The sequence below is a fragment of the Hemiscyllium ocellatum genome, chromosome 1 (genome assembly GCF_020745735.1).
Source record: "Hemiscyllium ocellatum isolate sHemOce1 chromosome 1, sHemOce1.pat.X.cur, whole genome shotgun sequence".
Lineage (NCBI taxonomy): Eukaryota > Metazoa > Chordata > Chondrichthyes > Orectolobiformes > Hemiscylliidae > Hemiscyllium > Hemiscyllium ocellatum.
This window is the reverse complement of record NC_083401.1, coordinates 82,156,055-82,175,475: the sequence shown is the minus strand read 5'-3', so window position 1 is coordinate 82,175,475 and position 19,421 is coordinate 82,156,055. Positions and strand designations below refer to the sequence as shown.

The following is a 19,421-nucleotide window of genomic DNA, read 5'->3' as shown; positions in this document are numbered from 1 at the left end:
TCATCCAAATGGTTATGAATGTCATGTGCATTCAAATACAGCCTCTTGTTCTGTCTTTGAACTATTTTTTTAACCTCTGGCTCTTATCAACTTCTTATTAACAAAAGCAAAACAGCAACAAAGAATAATGACATTTGGAATATAATGACTAGCGTTCACATATTGTAGATGATCATAGAATACCAAACCATAGAAATTTTTTTTCATGCTTTTTAAAAATATTATTTTATATGCTAATGACATCGAAGACAACAGCGGAGTACTTCACAAGTGTTCACAAAGTGTTTCTGACTACATCAAAATATCTTCCAGTTCATAGGCATCCTTGGCTTGTGACCAACGAAGTTGGTGGAGAAGGCTCATGTGGGAACATGCATAGGTAAAGACAAGGCTTCAGAGTCAGCACACCGGACCTCCAATAACTTACACACCCAACCCAAATACCATCTGCTTAGTATGTGACAATGTCAGCAAATTGTGCATTAAACTTATTAGACATCTCAGAACTCAACAAACCAGACAGGAAGCAAGTTATCTTCAACCTCAGGGGACTGTCCAGGAGAAAATACATCTAATGGACTGCAGTGGTTCAAGGAGATCATACACTAGCACCTCTCCAAAGGCATTAGAGGATGGGCAACTAATATGGTCTTTGCCAGTAATGATTCATGATACAATAACTGTAAAGATAGCATCTTTGTATTTTACTGCATTTTTGATTATGGACTGAAATGAGAAAAAAAACAGTTTTAAAATCCAAGAATTATAATTATAAAATCCCTACCCATCAAATTCACACCACCTCTCTGAAGAACACCCTGTCCAGACCCACTCTATCCCTGTAATTCTGCATTTCCTGTGGCTAAACCACCCAATCTACTCATCCCTGGACTACTATCAGCAATTCAGCATGCCAATCCACCTAAGCTGCACATCTTTGGACTGGGGGTGGAAACCAGAGCACCAGGAGGAAACTGATGGAGACACGAAGAGAATGTGCAAACTCCACACAGATAACCACCCCAGGGTGGAATCAAACTAGAGTCCCAGGAGCTGTGAGGCAGCAGTGTTAACCACTGAGCTACTATGCCACCCACAGTGCTTAGCCTTATGAAATGAATTTCTGCTGTGATACCAGTAAATATGTTTGCAGCATGTCCTAATGACATCATTGTCACTTGGAGGAGACAGTCTGAATGCATCAATGGTTACTGTTACATGGCGGTGAACCTCGCTCTTAATTAAAACAAATACCCAGAAAAGCTCACCTCGCTTTGTAATCTGTTAAATATGAATGACAGCAAATTCCCAAATTCCAATATTTAAAGAAACTAATATCAATTTCTTTAACTCTAAAAATGAACATTAAACAACTATTCACAACTCTAAACCTCCCTTTCTCTTAACTGCTAATTACCTGCCTTCAACTCTATAACAATATACTGTTCCAAGAAAACTCTTATTAAAATTACATCAACTTAATTTCCAAACCATACAGCAGCTGTCGTCTTTGATATCTGCCTTCTTCCAGCTAAAGATCTCCCTGGGTCGTCTACTTTCTTTTTACTATGAAGATGTTTCATATGATAGAGTGTGTTCCTAATTTATTGGCTCTTGATGACAGTTACTCAGTCTGATTTTCAAAATGTCTGCCTTTTTTATATCCCCATCATTGGACCGTCTAATTGGTTCAATATTGACAAAACAATAAATTCAAACTCGATTGGGTTTTAGTATCCTGGGCATAATTTAAACTAACTGGTTAAATTTGAATTGTTGTCAAAATAGCAACCGACTCAGATATCCATTTACTGCCAAATGTTAACATATTTTCAATTTTCAAATACTGTTAGTCATATAACAGTTCAGACTGTTAGTCATATAACACATCTACTTGTAAGTCCTCAGTTTAGAACAGCATTCACTCTCTCAAAGGTACAATACATGCTTTCAACTTCATAGCATTACAGTGTGAGATTCCTTTAATTTGACAGGAATTAGTGTTTTACAACTGTAAAATGTTAATTCTATTGTGGGACTATAGAAGTTGAGTGCAAGTAACATCAAATGGACTACTGAAGTAGCAAAATGTAATGTTCTCCACAACCAATTTTTGTGGCAGGTTCATTTTCTGCCAATGTTGAAATGTGAATTTATTATATATAAATTGATATAAAATCATAAGTAGTGGCCTCTTAATTGTTATAAGCCACATGGCAGAAAAGTTTTGAAGTGCTTTGAAGAATGCTTTTCAATGTGCACAATGCAGACTGCTATTTGTTGTGCTCTGTCAGCTAAGCTTTCAATTGAAAGAATTCTCCATGAAAAATGTTAATAATCTTGAAATAGTTACCTGTAAACTCCCATAGTTTGCAGAAGGCATTAACTCAAGATCAACACTTTTCAAAAATCCTTCAAAACATTTGGAATTTGAAAACAAAGTGGAATAATTCTTAGTATGCCAGTGACCTGTGTTTATTATTTTGTGAGGGATTTGATAGAACTGTATTTTCATCTCATCAGTTTCAAAAGTGATTGCAAGTCTTAGTCTACTTCTCAACAGGCATTGATTATCTTTTAATATGGTGCTTTCTTTCATAAAGGAAGTTGCCATCACATTTATTCTCAATAGCATTGTATTTGATTATGGCTGTTTAACTCATGGAATAAAAAGTAGTCCATAAGCTCAATGAATAGCAAAGCAGGCTAAATTACATCATTGCTGATCTGTATATTATATTCATCTACCTGATTTGGATGTACCCCTATATTACCTGTATCTGACAAAAATCAATTACTGTTTTAAAGTTTTCTCAATTGACCTAGCTTCATCTACCTTTTGGGGACAAGAATTCCTAATCGCCTTACATCTTTTGACCAATTGTTCTTACTGAGGTCACCCTTGAGCAGCCAGCCAGAATTTTGAAGTTATGCTCCTTCTACTGGACGACGTAAAGTAGTTTATCTCTATCCACCCAATCATATTCATTAACTCCCTTAAGTATCTCAATTATCATCACTCTGACTTATTCACAAAGATTGATCGTTGAACATTGCAGTACTTGCACTGGAGATTACCAGTATAGTTAAAGTCGGTAGAAGAACAATTGAGTTCAAGATTCAAAGTTTGTGAGAAGATTTGTAGCTCGGGTGCTCGTTGTTGTGGTTCTGTTCGCCGAGCTGGGAATTTGTGTTACAGACGTTTCGTCCCCTGTCTAGGTGACATCCTCAGTGCTCGGGAGCCTCCTGTGAAGTGCTTCTGTGATCTTTCCTCCGGCATTTATAGTGGTTTGAATCTGCCGCTTCTGGTTGTCAGTTCCAGCTGTACGCTACAGTGGCCGGTATAGTGGGTCCAGGTCGATGTGCTTATTGATTGAATCTGTGGATGACTGCCATGCCTCTAGGAATTCCCTGGCTGTTCTCTGTTTGGCTTGTCCTATAATAGTAGTGTTGTCCCAGTCAAATTCATGTTGTTGTTATCTGCGTGTGTGGCTACTAAGGATAGCTGGTGTTCATGGATGCTGATCGTTAGCTGTCTTCCTGTTTGTCCTATGTAGTGTTTTGTGCAGTCCTTGCATGGGATTTTGTACACTACATTGGTTTTGCTCATGCTGGGTATTGGGTCCTTCATTCTGGTAAGTTGTTGTCAATACCCAGCATGAGCAAAAACAATGTAGTGTACAAAATCCCATGCAAGGACTGCACAAAACACTACATAGGACAAACAGGAAGACAGCTAACGATCCACATCTATGAACACCAACTAGCCATGAAACGACACGACCAGCTATCCTTAGTAGCCACACACGCAGATGACAAGCAAAATGAATTCGACTGGGACAACACTCCTATTATAGGACAAGCCAAACAGAGAACAGCCAGGGAATTCCAAGAGGCATGGCAGTCATCCACAGATTCAATCAATAAGCACATCGACCTGGATCCAATATACCGACCACTGCAGCAGACAACTGGAACTGACAACCGGAAGCGGCAGATTCAAACCACTACAAATGCCGGAGGAAAGATCACAGAAGCACTTCACAGGAGGCTCCCAAGCACTGAGGATGTCACCTAGACAGGGGATGAAACGTCTGCAACACAAATTCCCAGCTCGGCGAACAGAACCACAACAACGAGTTCAAGATTCCTGGCTTTGACTGAACTTTTTTGGTCTTGATTTCTTTCGACACCTGCCAACTGTAAGCAGTAATTGAGTTTTGTTTGCATTTTTAAGCAGAAGGTTAGAAATTCTTATGGCTGTTCTTAGAGCTGCGACTGACACTGGGATGTCAGGCCACTAACTCAGTGTCGTGGTTCTTTTATGAACCCTTTTTTGCATGCTCCTCATACATTAGAAGGCCAAAGCATCTATGATGCAATAAGAGGCTTTCCGGTAGGGTTGGGTGGGTATATGAGGAAGAGTCAAAGCCATTATTATCTATTCCCATCACATTTGCTTTCTCTTTAAAAATTATTTTTTGCTTCTGTTTCTCTTTGTAGTGTTTTCCTTAGCAAGCTATAGGAGTGACATCCTCTGGGTCACACAATGAACATTACCAAACTGTGTTTACATCTGCAATTACATTTTGGCTGTTATATTTCAGGTTGAGGACTCTTTGGAGTTAAAAAGTTAATAAATGCCCGAGGTACGTTGGGGTTCTGATCCGTTGTCATGAAAAATGGGGTCATGATGTGAGATTGGGGAAAAAGGACAGTGGTCGTGGTTGTTTATGAATGATTGAAATTAAGAGGTCAAAAGGTAGAAATTGGAATAATTAAATTTGGAGGTGATAAAAGCAAATCAATTTTTCTATTTATGCCCCACTGGATATTATGTAGGAAGTCAGGACCCACTATTGCAAGTCATCACAAACATTAATGAAGAGGGATAAGTGTGCACTATAGGGCAAGAGTTATAGCTGGGGGCAGGGAAATTATGATGCGGTGGGGCATGACTTAGGATGCGTGGCTTGGAAAAGTAGGCTTCAAGGGAAGGGTGCAATCGATATGTGGAGCTAGTTCAAGGAGCAACTATTGAGTGTCCTTGATAAGTATGTACCTGTCAGGCAGGGAGGAAAGAGTCGTGTGAGGGAACCGTGGTTTAATAAGGAATTGGAATCCCTTGTTAAAGGGAAGAGGGCGGCCTATGTAAAGATGAGGTGTGAACGTTCAATTGGGGCGATTGAGAGTTATAAGGTAGCCAGGAAGGATCTAAAGAGAGAGCTAAGAGCAGCAAGGAAGGGATATGAAAAGTCCTTGGTTGATAGGATTAGGGAAAACCCAAAGGCTTTCTATAGGTATGTCAAGAATAAACGGATGACTAGGGTAGGAATAGGTCCCGTCAAGGATAGTAGTAGGAGGTTGCGTGGGGAGACACTGAATGAATACTTTTCGTCAGTATTCACTCAGGAACAGGACATTGTTGCTGATGTGAATATTGAGTCACAATTAATTAGAATGGATGGCTTTGAGATATGTAAGGAAGAGGTGTTGGAAATTCTGGAAAGGGTGAATGTAGATAAGTCCCCTGGGCCTGATGGCATTTATCCCAAGATTCTCTGGGAAGCAAGGGAGGAGATTGCAGAGCCATTGGCCTTAATTTTTATGTCCTCGTTGTCTACAGGAATAGTGCCAGAAGACTGGAGGATAGCAAATGTGGTTCCCTTGTTCAAGAAGGGGAGTAGGGATAACCCTAGTAACTATAGGCCGTGAGTCTTACCTCTGTTGTTGGCAAAGTCTTAGAGAGAATTGTAGGGGATAGGATTTATGAACATCTGGATAGGAATAATGTGATCAAGGATAGTCAGCATGGTTTTGTGAAGAGCAGATCGTGCCTCACAAACCTTATTGAGTTCTTTGAGAAGGTGACTAAGGAGGTGGACGAGGGTAAAGCGGTTGATGTGGTGTACATGGATTTTAGTAAGGCGTTTGAGAAGGTTCCCCATGGTAGGCTACTGCAAAAAATACGGAGGTATGGCATTGAGGGGGAGTTGGAGGTTTGGATTAGGAATTGGCTGGCTGGAAGAAGACAGAGGGTAGTAGTTGATGGTAAAGGTTCATCTTGGAGTGCAGTTACCAGCGGTGTTCCACAAGGATCTGTTTTGGGACCATTGCTGTTTGTCATTTTTATAAATGACCTGGAGAAGGGGCTAGAAGGTTGGGTGAGCAAGTTTGCGGATGATACGAAAGTCGGTGGAGTTGTTGACAGTGAGGAAGGATGTGGCAGGTTACAGCAGGATATAGGTAAGCTGCAGAGCTGGGCAGAAAGGTGGCAAATGGAGTTCAATGTAGCTAAGTGTGAAGTGGTTCACTTTGGTAAGAGTAACAAGAAGATGGAATACTGGGCTAATGGTCGGATACTTGGTAGTGTGGATGAGCAGAGGGATCTTGGTGTCCATGTACATAAATCTCTGAAAGTTGCCACCTAGGTAAATAGTGCTGTGAAGATGCCATATGGTGTACTGGCTTTTATTGGTAGAGGAATTGAGTTCCGGAGTCCTGAGGTCATGTTGCAGTTGTAGAAGACTCTGGTGCGGCCTCATCTGGAGTATTGTGTGCAGTTTTGGTCGCCATACTATAGGAAGGATGTGGAGGCACTGGAACGGGTGCAGAGGAGGTTTACCAGGATGTTGCCTGGCATGGTAGGAAAATCGTATGAGGAAAGGCTGAGGCACTTGGGGCTGTTTTCATTGGAGAAAAGAAGATTTAGGGGTGACTCGATAGAGGTGTACAAGATGATTAGGGGTTTAGATAGGGTTGACCATGAGAACCTTTTTCCACGTATGGAGTCAGATATTACGAGGGGGCATAGCTTTAAATTAAGGGGTGGTAGGTATAGGACAGACGTTAGGAGTAGATTCTTTACTCAGCGCGTCGTGAGTTCATGGAATGCCCTGCCAGTAACAGTGGTGGACTCTCCCTCTTTATGGGCATTTAAACGGGCATTGGATAGGCATATGGAGGAAAGTGGGCTAGTGTAGGTTAGGTGGGCTTGGATCGGCGCAACATCGAGGGACGAAGGGCCTGTACTGCGCTGTATTTTTCTATGTTCTATGTTCTATTAATACTTTTTAAAAATTACGCACAGTACCACAATTTACCTATCTTTTAGACCCAAGTTGATAGACCACATGGACCAGTTTTCTGTACGTAACAAGCTTTTTTTCACAACAAAATTCTAACTGCAGACAACAATTATGATCCATTGATATACAAATGTAAATTCTGACACAAAATAAAATTGGAGAAAATGAGGACTGCAGATGCCGAGATCAGAGTTAAGAGTGTAGTGCTGGAAAAGAACAGGTGGTCAGGCAGCATCTGAGAAGCAGGAGAATCGATGTTTCAGGCATAAGCCAAACTTCATCAGGCTTCACCTCTGAGAGGCTTATGCCTGAAAAATCAATTCTCCTGCTCCTCGGATGCTGCCTGACTTGCTGTATCCAGCATCACACTCTCATCAAAATAAAATGGGTAGATTGAAGGGAGAGAAAGATTAGGAATGCAGTTCAATAGTTCTTGTCCGTAGAGTTTGCCAAGGTGAACCTTTCACTGATCAGATTGCTGCTTCCTTTCCTTCTTTCCAGACACTTTCATTTTTTTGCACAGGGTATTTGTTCACATTTGTAAAGGTTTCTGACTTAGTAATTAAAAGTCACAGCTTCCAGAAACATAAGAAGAATTAAACTGCCTATCTTCAGGCTTAAGATGCTTTTTGTATTGCAGAAGGAAACAGCTCCTTCCCATCCAGAGCTCGAATAGCTTATGATCCAAACACTTATACTCCCAAGCTGTTCAGCTAGGCGATATGCAATTGCATAACTATTGGCAGGTAGGAGGCTGTTGTCATTGATAATTTCACAGATCAAATAATTAAATATTATGATTTGGAGGTGCCGGTGTTACAGTTTCCAAATAAATGTTGCTGGCCCAATCTCTATTTGTATGCGGCCTGTAACAAAGCTTTTCTCACAGCTTGAAGCAATCGTTGTGTAAACAGCATTTAGAATGAGTGTACACAACAGCTTTTAAAAAGTGCAGTAATCCTTCAAATCCAAAGCTATGCAGGTGGATTGGCCATGCTAAATTGTCTATAGTGTCCAGACATGTGCAAGCTAGGTGGATTAGCCTGGGGAAAAGCAGTGTTACAGAGGGGGCATGCCATTTTCTAGACATCTATCTATACTAACCCTATTCTATATACATGTTTAGAGTAGGTCAGAAATTGGGAATTCTTTGATCAGTAACTCGCTCTTGGCTCCTTTCAGCCTATTCACAAGTCAAAAATGTGACTGATGTGGCGCAGTTCTTCAGGTGACACTCAAGATGGTCAACACCATTCAGAACAAAGCACCACCTGATCAGCAGTCCATTCATCACTTTATCATCACTCTCTTTACCAACAACAAACTGTGACATACACCGGATTCTGGATCAGTGGTGCTGGAAGAGCACAGCAGATCAGGCAGCATCCGAGGAGCAGTAAAATCGACGTTTCGGGCAAAAGCCCTTCATCAGGAATACAGGCAGAGAGCCTGAAGGATGGAGAGATAAGCTAGAGGAGGATGGGAGTGGGGAGAAAGTAGCATAGAGTACAATAGGTGAGTGGGGGAGGGGATGAAACTGATAGGTCAGGGAGGAGGGTGGAGTGGATAGGTGGAAAAGATAGGCAGGTAGGACAAGTCATGGGGACAATGCTGAGCTGGAACTTTGGAACTAGGGTGAGGTGGGGGAAAGGCAAATGAGGAAACTGTTGAAGTCCACATTGATGCCCTGGGGTTGAAGTGTTCAGAGGCGGAAGATGAGGCGTTCTTCCTCCAGGTGTCTGGTGGTGAGGGAGGCCCAGCACCTCCATGTCCTCGGCAGAGTGGGAGGGGGAGTTGAAACGTTGGGCCACGGGGCGGTGTGGTTGATTGGTGCAGGTATCCCAGAGATGTTCCCTAAAGCGCTCTGCTCGGAGGCGTTAGTTTCCCCAATGTAGAGGAGATCGCATTGGGAACAAAGGATGCAATAAATAATATTGGTGGATGTGCAGGTAAAACTTTGATGAATGTGGAAGGCTCCTTTAGGGCCTTGGATGGAGGTGAGGGAGGTGGTGTGGGCGCAGGTTTTGCAATTCCTGCGGTGGCAGGGGAAGGTGCCAGGATGGGAGGGTGGGTTGTAGGGGGGGGCGTGGACCTAACCAGGTAGTCATGGAGGGAACGTTTTTTACGGAACGTGGAAAGGGGTGGGGAGGGAAATATATCCGTGGTGGTGGGGTCTTTTTGGAGGTGGCGGAAATGTCAGCGGATGATTTGGTTTATGCGAAGGTCGGTAGGGTGGAATGTGAGCACTAGGGGCATTCTGTCCTTGTTACGGTTGGAGGGGTGGGGTCTGAGGGCGGAGGTGCGGGATGTGGGCGAGATGCGTTGGACGGCACCTTTTACCACATGGGAAGGGAAATTGCAGTCTCTAAAGAAGGAGGCCATCTGGTGTGTTCTGTGGTGGAACTGGTCCTCCTGGGAGCAGATACGGCGGAGGAATTGGGAATACAGGATGGCATTTTTGCAAGAGATCAGGTGGGAAGAGGTGTAATCCAGGTATGGCAGAAATGTCGCCACCTCCGAAAAGACCCCACCGCCAGGGATATATTTCCCTCCCCACCCCTTTCCACAAAGACCGTTACCTCCGTGACTACCTGGTCAGGTCCACGCCCGACAACCCACCCTCCCATCCTGGCACCTTCCCCTGCCACCGCAGGAATTGCAAAACCTGCTCCCAAACCACCTCTCTCACCTCCATCCAAGGCCCTAAAGGAGCCTTCCACATCCAAAGTTTTACCTGCACATCCACCAATATCATTTATTGTATCCGTTGCTCCCGATGCGGTCTCCTCTACTTTGGCGAGACTGGACACCTCCTAGCTAAGCGCTTTAGGGAACACCTCCAGGACACCCGCACCAATCAACCACACCACCCTGAGGCCTAACATTTCAACTACCCCTCCCACTCTGCCGAGGACATGGAGGTGCTGGGCCTCCTTCACTGCTGCTCCCTCGACACCAGACGCCTGGAGGAAGAACGCCTCATCTTCCACCTCGGAACACTTCAACCTCAGGGCATCAATGTGGACTTCAGTTTTCTCATTTATCCCCCCCCACCTCACCCAAGTTCCAAACTTCCAGCTCAGCACTGTCCCAATGACTTGTCCTACCTGCCTATCTTCTTTTCCACCTATCCACTCCACCCTCCTCCCTGACCTATCAGCTTCATCCCCTCCCCCACTCACCTATTGTACTCAATGTTACTTTCTCCCCACCCCACCTTCCTCTAACTTATCTCTCCACCCTTCAGGCTCTCTGCCTTTATTCTTGATGAAGGGCTTTGGCCCAAAACGTTGATTTTACTGCTCCTCGGATGCTGCCTGAACTGCTGTGCTCTTCCAGCACTACTAATCCAGAATCTGGTTTCCAGCATCTGCAGTCATTGTTTTTACCCTGTGACATACACCAGATGCGCAGCAGCAATTCATCAAGATTCCTCTGACAGCACCATCCAAACCACTCGTTATTCTGAGTAGAAACTAAATTATCATCGGAGGAGGCAAATCGACGTTTCGGGCCGGAGCCCTTCATGGCTCTGGCCCGAAACGTCGATTTCCTGCTCCCCAGATGCTGCCTGACCTGCTGTGCTTTTCCAGCAACACACTCTCATAACACACTCTCATTTCTGATCTCCAGCATCTGCAGACCTCACTATCTCCTACTAAATTACCATTCCCTTGCAGGCACCCGGATCAAAATCCTGAAACTCCCTTCCGAGCAGAACTGAAAGCATGCCTCACAGACAACATTGGTTAAAAAAAAACACATCATCAACACCTTCACAACAGCAATTAGGGAAGGGCAATAATTGATGTTAGCATTCCACAAACAAATAAAATGAACTGGGAGTATTTTCCAAGAATCCAGATCAACATTAAACTGGCTAATATTTGTAGCAAATAGCTCAACCATGTTCCTCAGAGTTCCAAGATAGATGTCAAATATATTTCTGTTTGTGAATTTACTAAAGAAAAAGGTCCATTTGCATTCAGCAAATTAGCATGAAACCTGGTCATACCTAAGCACAGTAACCCCTAAACATTTATCTTAAAGAAAGAGATAAAAATTATTGTCGTACATTTTTACTCAATGTCTAAGCAATCTTAAATATGGATATATTTAAAATTCTATAGAATAACAATTTTTTAATGAATTTAAGAAACAAGTTGTAATGCCATGTAGTATTATTAGAAATTTAGACTAATTACTTTTGTAACCACTAGCTGCATGTCAAGCTGTTGTGTTAGTTTATCCAACAAGCTACACTGGGAAGTAGATTCATGCTTTTAAGTATAACTCACCAACAAAGTTGAATAGAAACCAGGTTGTGTCTCCCATTGCTTCAACTGCTCCTCAGCTGGCTTCAGCACAGCTGTGTCTTGACTAGAAGCCTGAGTCAAAGTCTGTAGGACAACGACGCTAGCACAACTAATATCCATAAAGAACCTGGCAAGGAAATAAGAAGTATTATCAACATACAAAATAGCAAGTGAAGCCTGGAAAATGAGCAAAGGTAGTAATTCTTCTACTGTTTAAACAGCTTAGTTCAGTAGATTGGTTAGCTCAGTTAGGTAGAAGGCTAGTTTGAAACGCATAGCAACAGCAACAGCACGGGTTCAAATCCCATACCAGGACAGGTTACCATGAAGGACCCACTTTCTCAACCTAGTCCCTCGTTTGAGGTGTGTTGACCCTCAGGTCAAACCAGTACCAATCATCTCTCTCGAATACACAGGCAGCCCTATGATCTGGTAACACTATACAATATATTAATTGCACTGCACAAAAATAATATTAATGCCATAAAAAAAATCAACGCCAACATCTTTACAAGAACATGGACAAATTTATCAAAAGGTGCATGTATTACTAATTAATCAGAATGACTCAAAAGCACATATAAGCAGCAGGAAGACATGGATGTATCTGTACGAGTCATTAAGGGTAGCTGAATACGTAGGGAAAGCTGGATATCCAAAGAGACTTGGGAGTTCAGGTACATAGAGATTAAAATGACACAAGCACATACAGAAAATAATCAGAGCAGCTTAGTAGGACTGAAGTATAAGGACGCAGAGGTTATGCTGCAGCTATACAAAAACCTGCTTAGACCTCACTTGGAGAATAGAAAGGAGGTCTGGGCACCACACCTTAGGAAGGATAAATTGGCCTTGACAAGGGAACAATATAACTTTTCAAGAATAATGTGTGTACTTCAGGGCTAATGAAGAGAGATTATTCAAATCAGGCCTGTTTTCCCGAGAATGTACAAGGGCGAGGGTGATCTGACCGCAGTCTCCAAGCTATTAACAGGAAAAGACAAGGTAGGTAAACTATTTCCACTAGTTGGGGATTCTAGAACTGCCATTCTGAAGAGGAGTTACTGGACACAAAATATTAATTCTGGTTTCTCTCCACAGATGATGCCAGACATGCTGAGTTTATCCAGCAATTTCTGTTTTATTTTCAGATCTTCAGTATCTGCAGTTTTATAGTATTTTTTCCGAAATGGACTTCATTGGATGACCCAAATGTTTTACAGCCAGTTATTGTGAAAGGCATTTTGCAAATAAAAATTTTTCTTTATACCTCATTTCTGACACTTGAGTAAAAACAATCTTTCAAATGATTTTATAAAGGTCTGCACTGTATTGCATGGTGTCCTATTCATTCTCACAAAAATTCAATCTTACGGTAACAGAATTAACTTTTCCATTGCTCAGGACTGGTCTGGCACAGCTACTAGGACAATAGTGTTGACTACTCCTTAAATTGTCTGCAATTAATTGCAACTACAAAATAACCTTGTAGAAAAAGTATGAAGAAATTGAAACACAGCACATTTATATTGGCATAGCAAATCACAGATATTTGTCTCTCACTATAAATATTCAAAGTATTCCACTTCAGCTGCTCACTATTTGCAACACATTTAATGGGACAACAATGGGATGAAGGAGGAGTTGTCTAAGGTAGATTGGGAGCAAAGACTGCATGGTAGGACAGTTGTGGAACAGTGGAGGACTTCAAAGCGATAAAAAGAAAAAGTGGGCAGCACGGTGGCACAGTAGTTAGCACTGCTGCCTCACAGCCTCAATTCCCGAATCAGGCGACTGGCTGTGTGGAGTTTGCATATTTTTCCCGTGTCTGCGTGGGTTTCCTCCGGGTGCTCTGGTTTCCTCCCACAGTCCAAAAATGTGCAGGTTTGGTGAATTGGCCAAGCTAAATTGCCTATAGCGTTAGGCGAATGGGTGAAATGTAGGGGAATGGTTCTACATTTGGGAATGGGTCAACCCTGAAATGTAGGGGAATGGGTCTGGGTGGGTTGCGCTTCGGCGGGTCGGTGTGGACTTGTTGGGCTGAAGGGCCTGTTTCCACACTGTAAGTAATCTAATCTAATCTAATCTAAATTTAAGGACATGCACTTTTCATGAACGAAGCTCTGATTCAACGTAATGAAGAATGCTCATTACTTGCTCATCTATTATTTCAGGGCAAAAACAATGACTGCAGATGCTGGAAACCAGATTCTGGATTAGTGGTGCTGGAAGAGCACAGCAGTTCAGGCAGCATCCGAGGAGCAGTAAAATAAACGGTTTGGGCAAAAGCCCTTCATCAGGAATAAAAAAGGACATCTATTAGTTCAGTTTGTCTGCACATTAAAAATTAAAAGCAAAAATGCTTGATGAAAGAAACATAATTTAACTAACATAAAATGTTGCATTTTTTAGGTCATCACTGCTCTTACGCAATGCACCAGAGGCAAATTCATAAACATTATCGAAGAACACAATGAGTTTATTGTTGAAATCTGGAAGTTTAGGTGAAAGACATCATGTTATAAACAAAAATTAAATACAAAGCCAAGCTGGAAGCTCTGATGCGGTGACACAAACTGCTTTTTAAAAGCTTTTACACTGTAAGCTAAAACAGAAGTGAGAAAGAGTCAAGGAGCCAGTTGAGTTGTTAAATTCATTTTGAATGAAAAATGGAAGCGATCCTCATCCCACAGTGAAACAGGATGAAAATTATAGGAAGTTATTGTCTTAGGTAAAAGCTACAAACTCCTTTTACTAAATATTCCAAAATTCCCTAAAGTCTGGAAAGGTTCTAGGGAAATGGAAAAATGCTAACATAAAGCCCTTATTCAAATGGGAGAGAAGCATAATGTACAAAACTATAAATCAGTAATGTCTGACACTGAGAAATTGTTAGCATCCATTCAGGAAGTGCCTGTAGTAACAGGACATTTGGAAAGTTAAAGCACAATCCATCAGATTCAAACAAAATAAATAAAGAACTGTGGATGCTGGAGATGTGATACAAAACAGAAATTGCTGGCAGCAACTGTGGGAAGAAACCACAGTTAAAGTTTCGAATCCGATGATTCTTCATCAGAACTGACTGCAGCTATGAAGAGCTTGTATTTATGCTGAAGACAAGGGGTGGGGGGCACGGAGAGGTAAGCAGATAAGTGGAGATGGAGTCCAGAAAAAAGAGACATATGAAAGGAGTAGGTAAACGAGGGGATTATGGATAGCTGGCCAGGACAGTCCAACATTCCATGAGACAACTTTTTATTGTATCTGTGCTTTGGCTTTTAATGAATTTTATACATGGACCCTTAAATCTCTGCTTAGAGTAATAGAGATCCACAACACAAGAAAAGGCACTTTGGCCCACTGAGTCTGTTCTTTCATAGTTCCTAGCGGTTCAATATCTAGAAAACACTCTGGACTAGTTTTCTTTGGTACAAAGTGCACAAATATTGGAAAGAACCCAAAGGTATTTATTGTGGCTTAGCAAAAGAAATTTGAGATTAATGAAAACAAAGTTATCAAGAGACATTGATGAAGCAAATTGCAGTACCAAATCAGAAACAGATCAGTAACTGAAGCAGGACACAAGACCAAATTGAATGTTGCTTCCTGATATATACAAAATGATCTTTAAAATATAAAATTTAATACAATATTTAAAAGCTATACAAGGATGTTGCAAGGGTTGGTGGGTTTGAGCTATAGGGAAAGGCTGAATTAGCTAGGGCTGTTTTCCCTGGAGTGTCGGAGGCTGATGGGTGACCTTATAGAGGTTTATAAAATCATGAGGGGAATGGATAGGATAAATAGGCAATGTCTTTTCCCTGGGGTGGGGGTGTCAAGAACTAGAGTGCACAGGTTTAAAGTGAAAGAGGGAAGATTTAAAAGGGACCTAAGGGGAAATCTTTTCACGCAGCGGGTGGTGTGTGTATGGAATGAGCTGCCAGAGGAAGTGGAGGCTGGTACAATTGCAACATAGGCATCTGGATGGGTATTTGAATAGGAAGGGTTTGGAGGGATATGGGTCAAATGTTGGCAAATGGGACTAGATTAATTTAGGATATCTGTTGGTATGGACAAGTTGGACCAAAGAGTCTGACTGTAGATACCAGAGTTAATGGATGCATACTTGATAACACAGTGCCATCTAGTGGTTTAAGATGCAAGCAGGATAAATACTAAATACATTAAGCTGGGAAATACCAAGTGTCGTTTCACTCTGTAGTTCCTTACTTCAATCTACTAGCAGCAAACTTCTTTTTCTTCCTTCCAAAGGAGCCAATTCAAATTTTCCTCATAGTAACAAACTTTTCTCCCTCTTCTCAGCAACAAAGTTAGCTACCATTTATTCCATCTCTTCATCCAAATCATCAGTACAGACTGAAAATATTGAGACCTTAACACTGTTCTTTTTGGCAATCCACTAGTTGCAGCTTTCCAACCTCAAAAATGACCTAATTATTTCTACTCTCCTTCCAGTTAGCTCACTAATCCTATGCTTATACATTGTTCACTACATGATGCACTCTGTTTACATATTGACCTTTTTGAACAACTTTTGGAAATTTAAGCAGACACCAACAAGTTTCCCTTCATCAACCCTGCTCGTTATCCTAAAGAACTTGAATAAATTAGTCAAACACTATTTCCTCTGTCACAGAACAATGTTGAAACTACTTTTATGATGATTTTCTAAAAGACCTCTGCAAATAATGATTTCTTGCATTTTCATGATGACATTTTTGTCTAACTGGCTGATGATTTTCTGCTCTCTATCTTCTTCCTTTCCTTAAGAGTTGCCATCTTTTTTTACATTTTATAGCACTTTTCCAGAATCTAGGGAAGTTTGGATCATTACAAATCCAAAGCAACTAGTTTCTTTTTGGTTATTCATTCATGGGATGAGGGCATCACTGGCTAGGCATCATTTATTGCTTATCCCTAAGAAACAACCACTTTGCTCTGGGTCTGGAGTCACATGTAGGCCAGACCACGTAAGGATGGCAGTACCCTTCCCTCAAGGGCTTCAGTGAACCAGATAGGGTTTTCTGATAATCGACAACGGTCTTAACAGTTATTTCCGGGTTTTTTTTTGCTTAATTCAAATTCCAACATTGGCCACAGCAGGATTTGAACCTGGGTCACCAGAACATTATCTGGGTCTCTGGATTAACAGTCCAGCGATAATACCACTTGATCATCGCCTCCCTAATAGAAAAACTTATGGAATCAAAACAGCGGAGGATCCGTCCCTGAGTGGTCTCAAACCACCAACCTTTTGGTTAACATCCGAACGCATTGATAGTTGCACTACAGAGGCCGGCGACTTTTCTGCAGCCGCATCTTTTAAGGTTCTTGGATGCAGATCAACAGATCCAAAAGGACTTGTCAGTCTATTGTTCTAACAGCTTTCCCAGTATACTTTCCCAAGAGACAAATTGTTTTAAATTCATGCCTCCCTTTTCCCTCTTAATTTCCAAGAATTTCTGAGATGTGCCCAATCACATTACACTTCCTCACACGCCTTTCCCCTCCCCACCCACGACTCCTTTTCTAAACAACTTGCATTGAGTTACTACTCACTTGCTAAATTTTGACAGTCATTCAGGTTGGATTAATTTTTTTGAGAGTCTACATATGCACACCAGTGTCTGTACAAATCAGAATATTACACAAGCTGCGTCTGTTTACAAATCAGGTTTCAGTGATCAAAGCACAATCAACTATTCCAAGCCATTGTGGGATTTTTAACAGGGGATTTTTGTTTTTTAAATTCCTCATTGCCATTTTCTTAAATATAGGGGATGGCATTGTTTTAGTCAAATGTAAAATAATCATTTACTGTAAAGGGTGGTCTTTACATTAACTCCAAGAACAACATTTTGTTTGCGGAAAGAGGACTATTATTGTATACAACAATAGCAGAGACTTGGATTTTCAAATGTGGTCTACCTTCAGGTTGCAACAATTATCAAAACAGGCATGATCATGTAAATTACCATTTAAATTACAAATAAACTTAGAATAAATATTGCCCAGCATATCATGCTGGCTGCAAAAAACATATCCAGTAAATTGCACTTTCCAGCTTTCAGTCTTCAGGTTTCTATTCTCAAGATAGACCAAGTTATTTTTCCTTAATTCTGATGACAGTTCCTACCTTCTATTAGATTTTCAGATAATCAATTCCAGAACATTTATCACCAATTTCCCCTTGAATCTCCTCTAATCCTACTAATTACTTAAATTCTACACTCAATGGTTATTGACCGCTTTGCGGATGGAAAAAGGTCCTTCTTATCCACTCCACATTGGCCATACATAAATGTTTTATTCAACTTGATTAAATTTCCCCTCAAGCTCTTAAGCTGTCAAGAAACCAATGAGTCTGTACAATCTGTCCTCATTACAAAAATTCTCTTTCCTTGTCACCATCGTTTCTGTGTTGAGTGATCAGAACTTCATGGAGCACTGCGACTGCAGTCTTGCTAGTGCTTTATACAGTTCTTACTTGGCCTCATACATCACAAAGTATAGAAAAAAAAGAGACAAGAGTAACTGCCCTTGGCATCGAGCCAGCAGTTGATCATGCAAGACACGAAGGGGCAGTAGAAAAACTGAAGCCAGCAGCAATCAGAAGGAAAAGTATCCATTAGTTGGAGTCATACCTGGCAGAAAGGTAAACTGTTGTAGTTAATAGACAATAGATGCAGGAGTAGGCCATTCTGCCCTTCAAGCCTGCACCACCATTCAATATGATCATGGCTGATCATCCTTAATCAGTATCCTGTTCCTGCCTTATCTCCATAACCCTTGATTCCACTATCCTTGAGAGCTCTATACAACTCTTTCTTAAATGAATCCAGAGACTGGGCCTCCACTGCCCTCTGGGGCAGAATATTCCACACAGCCACCACTCTCTGGGTGAAGAAGTTTCTCCTCATCGCTGTCCTAAATGGTCTACCCCGTATTTTTAAGCTGTATCCTCTAATTCAGAACGCACCCATCAGCGGAAACATGTTTCCTGCCTCCAGACTGTCCAATCCTTTCATAATCTTATATGTCTCAATCAGATCCCCTCTCAGTCTTCTAAACTCAAGGGTATACAAGCCCAGTCACTCCAGTCTTTCAGCGTAAGGTAATCCCGCCATTCCAGGAATTGACCTCGTGAACCTACGCTGCACTCCCTCAATAGCCAGAATGTCTTTGCTCAAATTTGGAGACCAGAACTGCACACAGTACTCCAGGTGTGGTCTCACCAGGGCCCTGTACAGCTGCAGAAGAACCTCTTTGCTTCTATGCTCAATCCCTCTTGTTATGAAGGCCAGCATGCTATTAGCCTTCTTCACTACCTGTTGTACCTGCATGCTTATCTTCATTGACTGGTGTACAAGAACACCCAGATCTCTCTGTACTGCCCCTTTACCTAAATTGATTCCATTTAGGTTGCAATCTGCCTTCCTGTTCTTGCCACCAAAGTGGATAACCATACATTTATCCACATTAAACTGCATCTGACCACTCACCTAACTTGGAGGAGAAAGTGAGGACTGCAGATGCTGGAGATCAAAGCTGAAAATGTGTTGCTGGAAAAGCGCAGCAGGTCAGGCAGTATCCAAGGAACAGGAGAATCGACGTTTCAGGCATAAGCCCTTCTTCAGGAATGAGGAAAGTGTGTCCAGCAGGCTAAGATAAAAGGTAGGGAGGAGGGACTTGGGGGAGGGGGTTGGAGATGTGATAGGTGGAAGGAGGTCAAGGTGAGGGTGATAGGCCGGAGTGGGATGGGGGCGGAGAGATCAGGAAGAAGATTGCAGGTTAGGAAGGTGGTGCTGAGTTTGAGGGATTTGACTGAGACAAGGTGTGGGGAGGGGAAATGAGGAAACTGGAGAAATCTGAGTTCATCCCTTGTGTTTGGAGGGTTCCTAGGCGGAAGATGAGGCGTTCTTCCTCCAACCGTCGTGTTGCTATGGTCTGGCGATGGAGGAGTCCAAGGACCTGCATGTCCTTGGTGGAGTAG

At 41.9% G+C, this 19,421-nt stretch overlaps 1 protein-coding gene across 1 annotated transcript in view; it reads right to left on the bottom strand.

Annotated features, from left to right (window-relative positions):
* ipo11 (importin 11) overlaps positions 1-19,421 on the bottom strand; it is a 476,887-nt gene that overhangs the window by 421,185 nt on the left and 36,281 nt on the right. The window contains exon 2 of the mRNA XM_060823716.1: positions 11,387-11,531. Coding sequence (XP_060679699.1) covers positions 11,387-11,524 — 138 coding nt within the window. The 5' untranslated portion in view covers positions 11,525-11,531. The remainder of the gene's footprint in view (positions 1-11,386; positions 11,532-19,421) is intronic.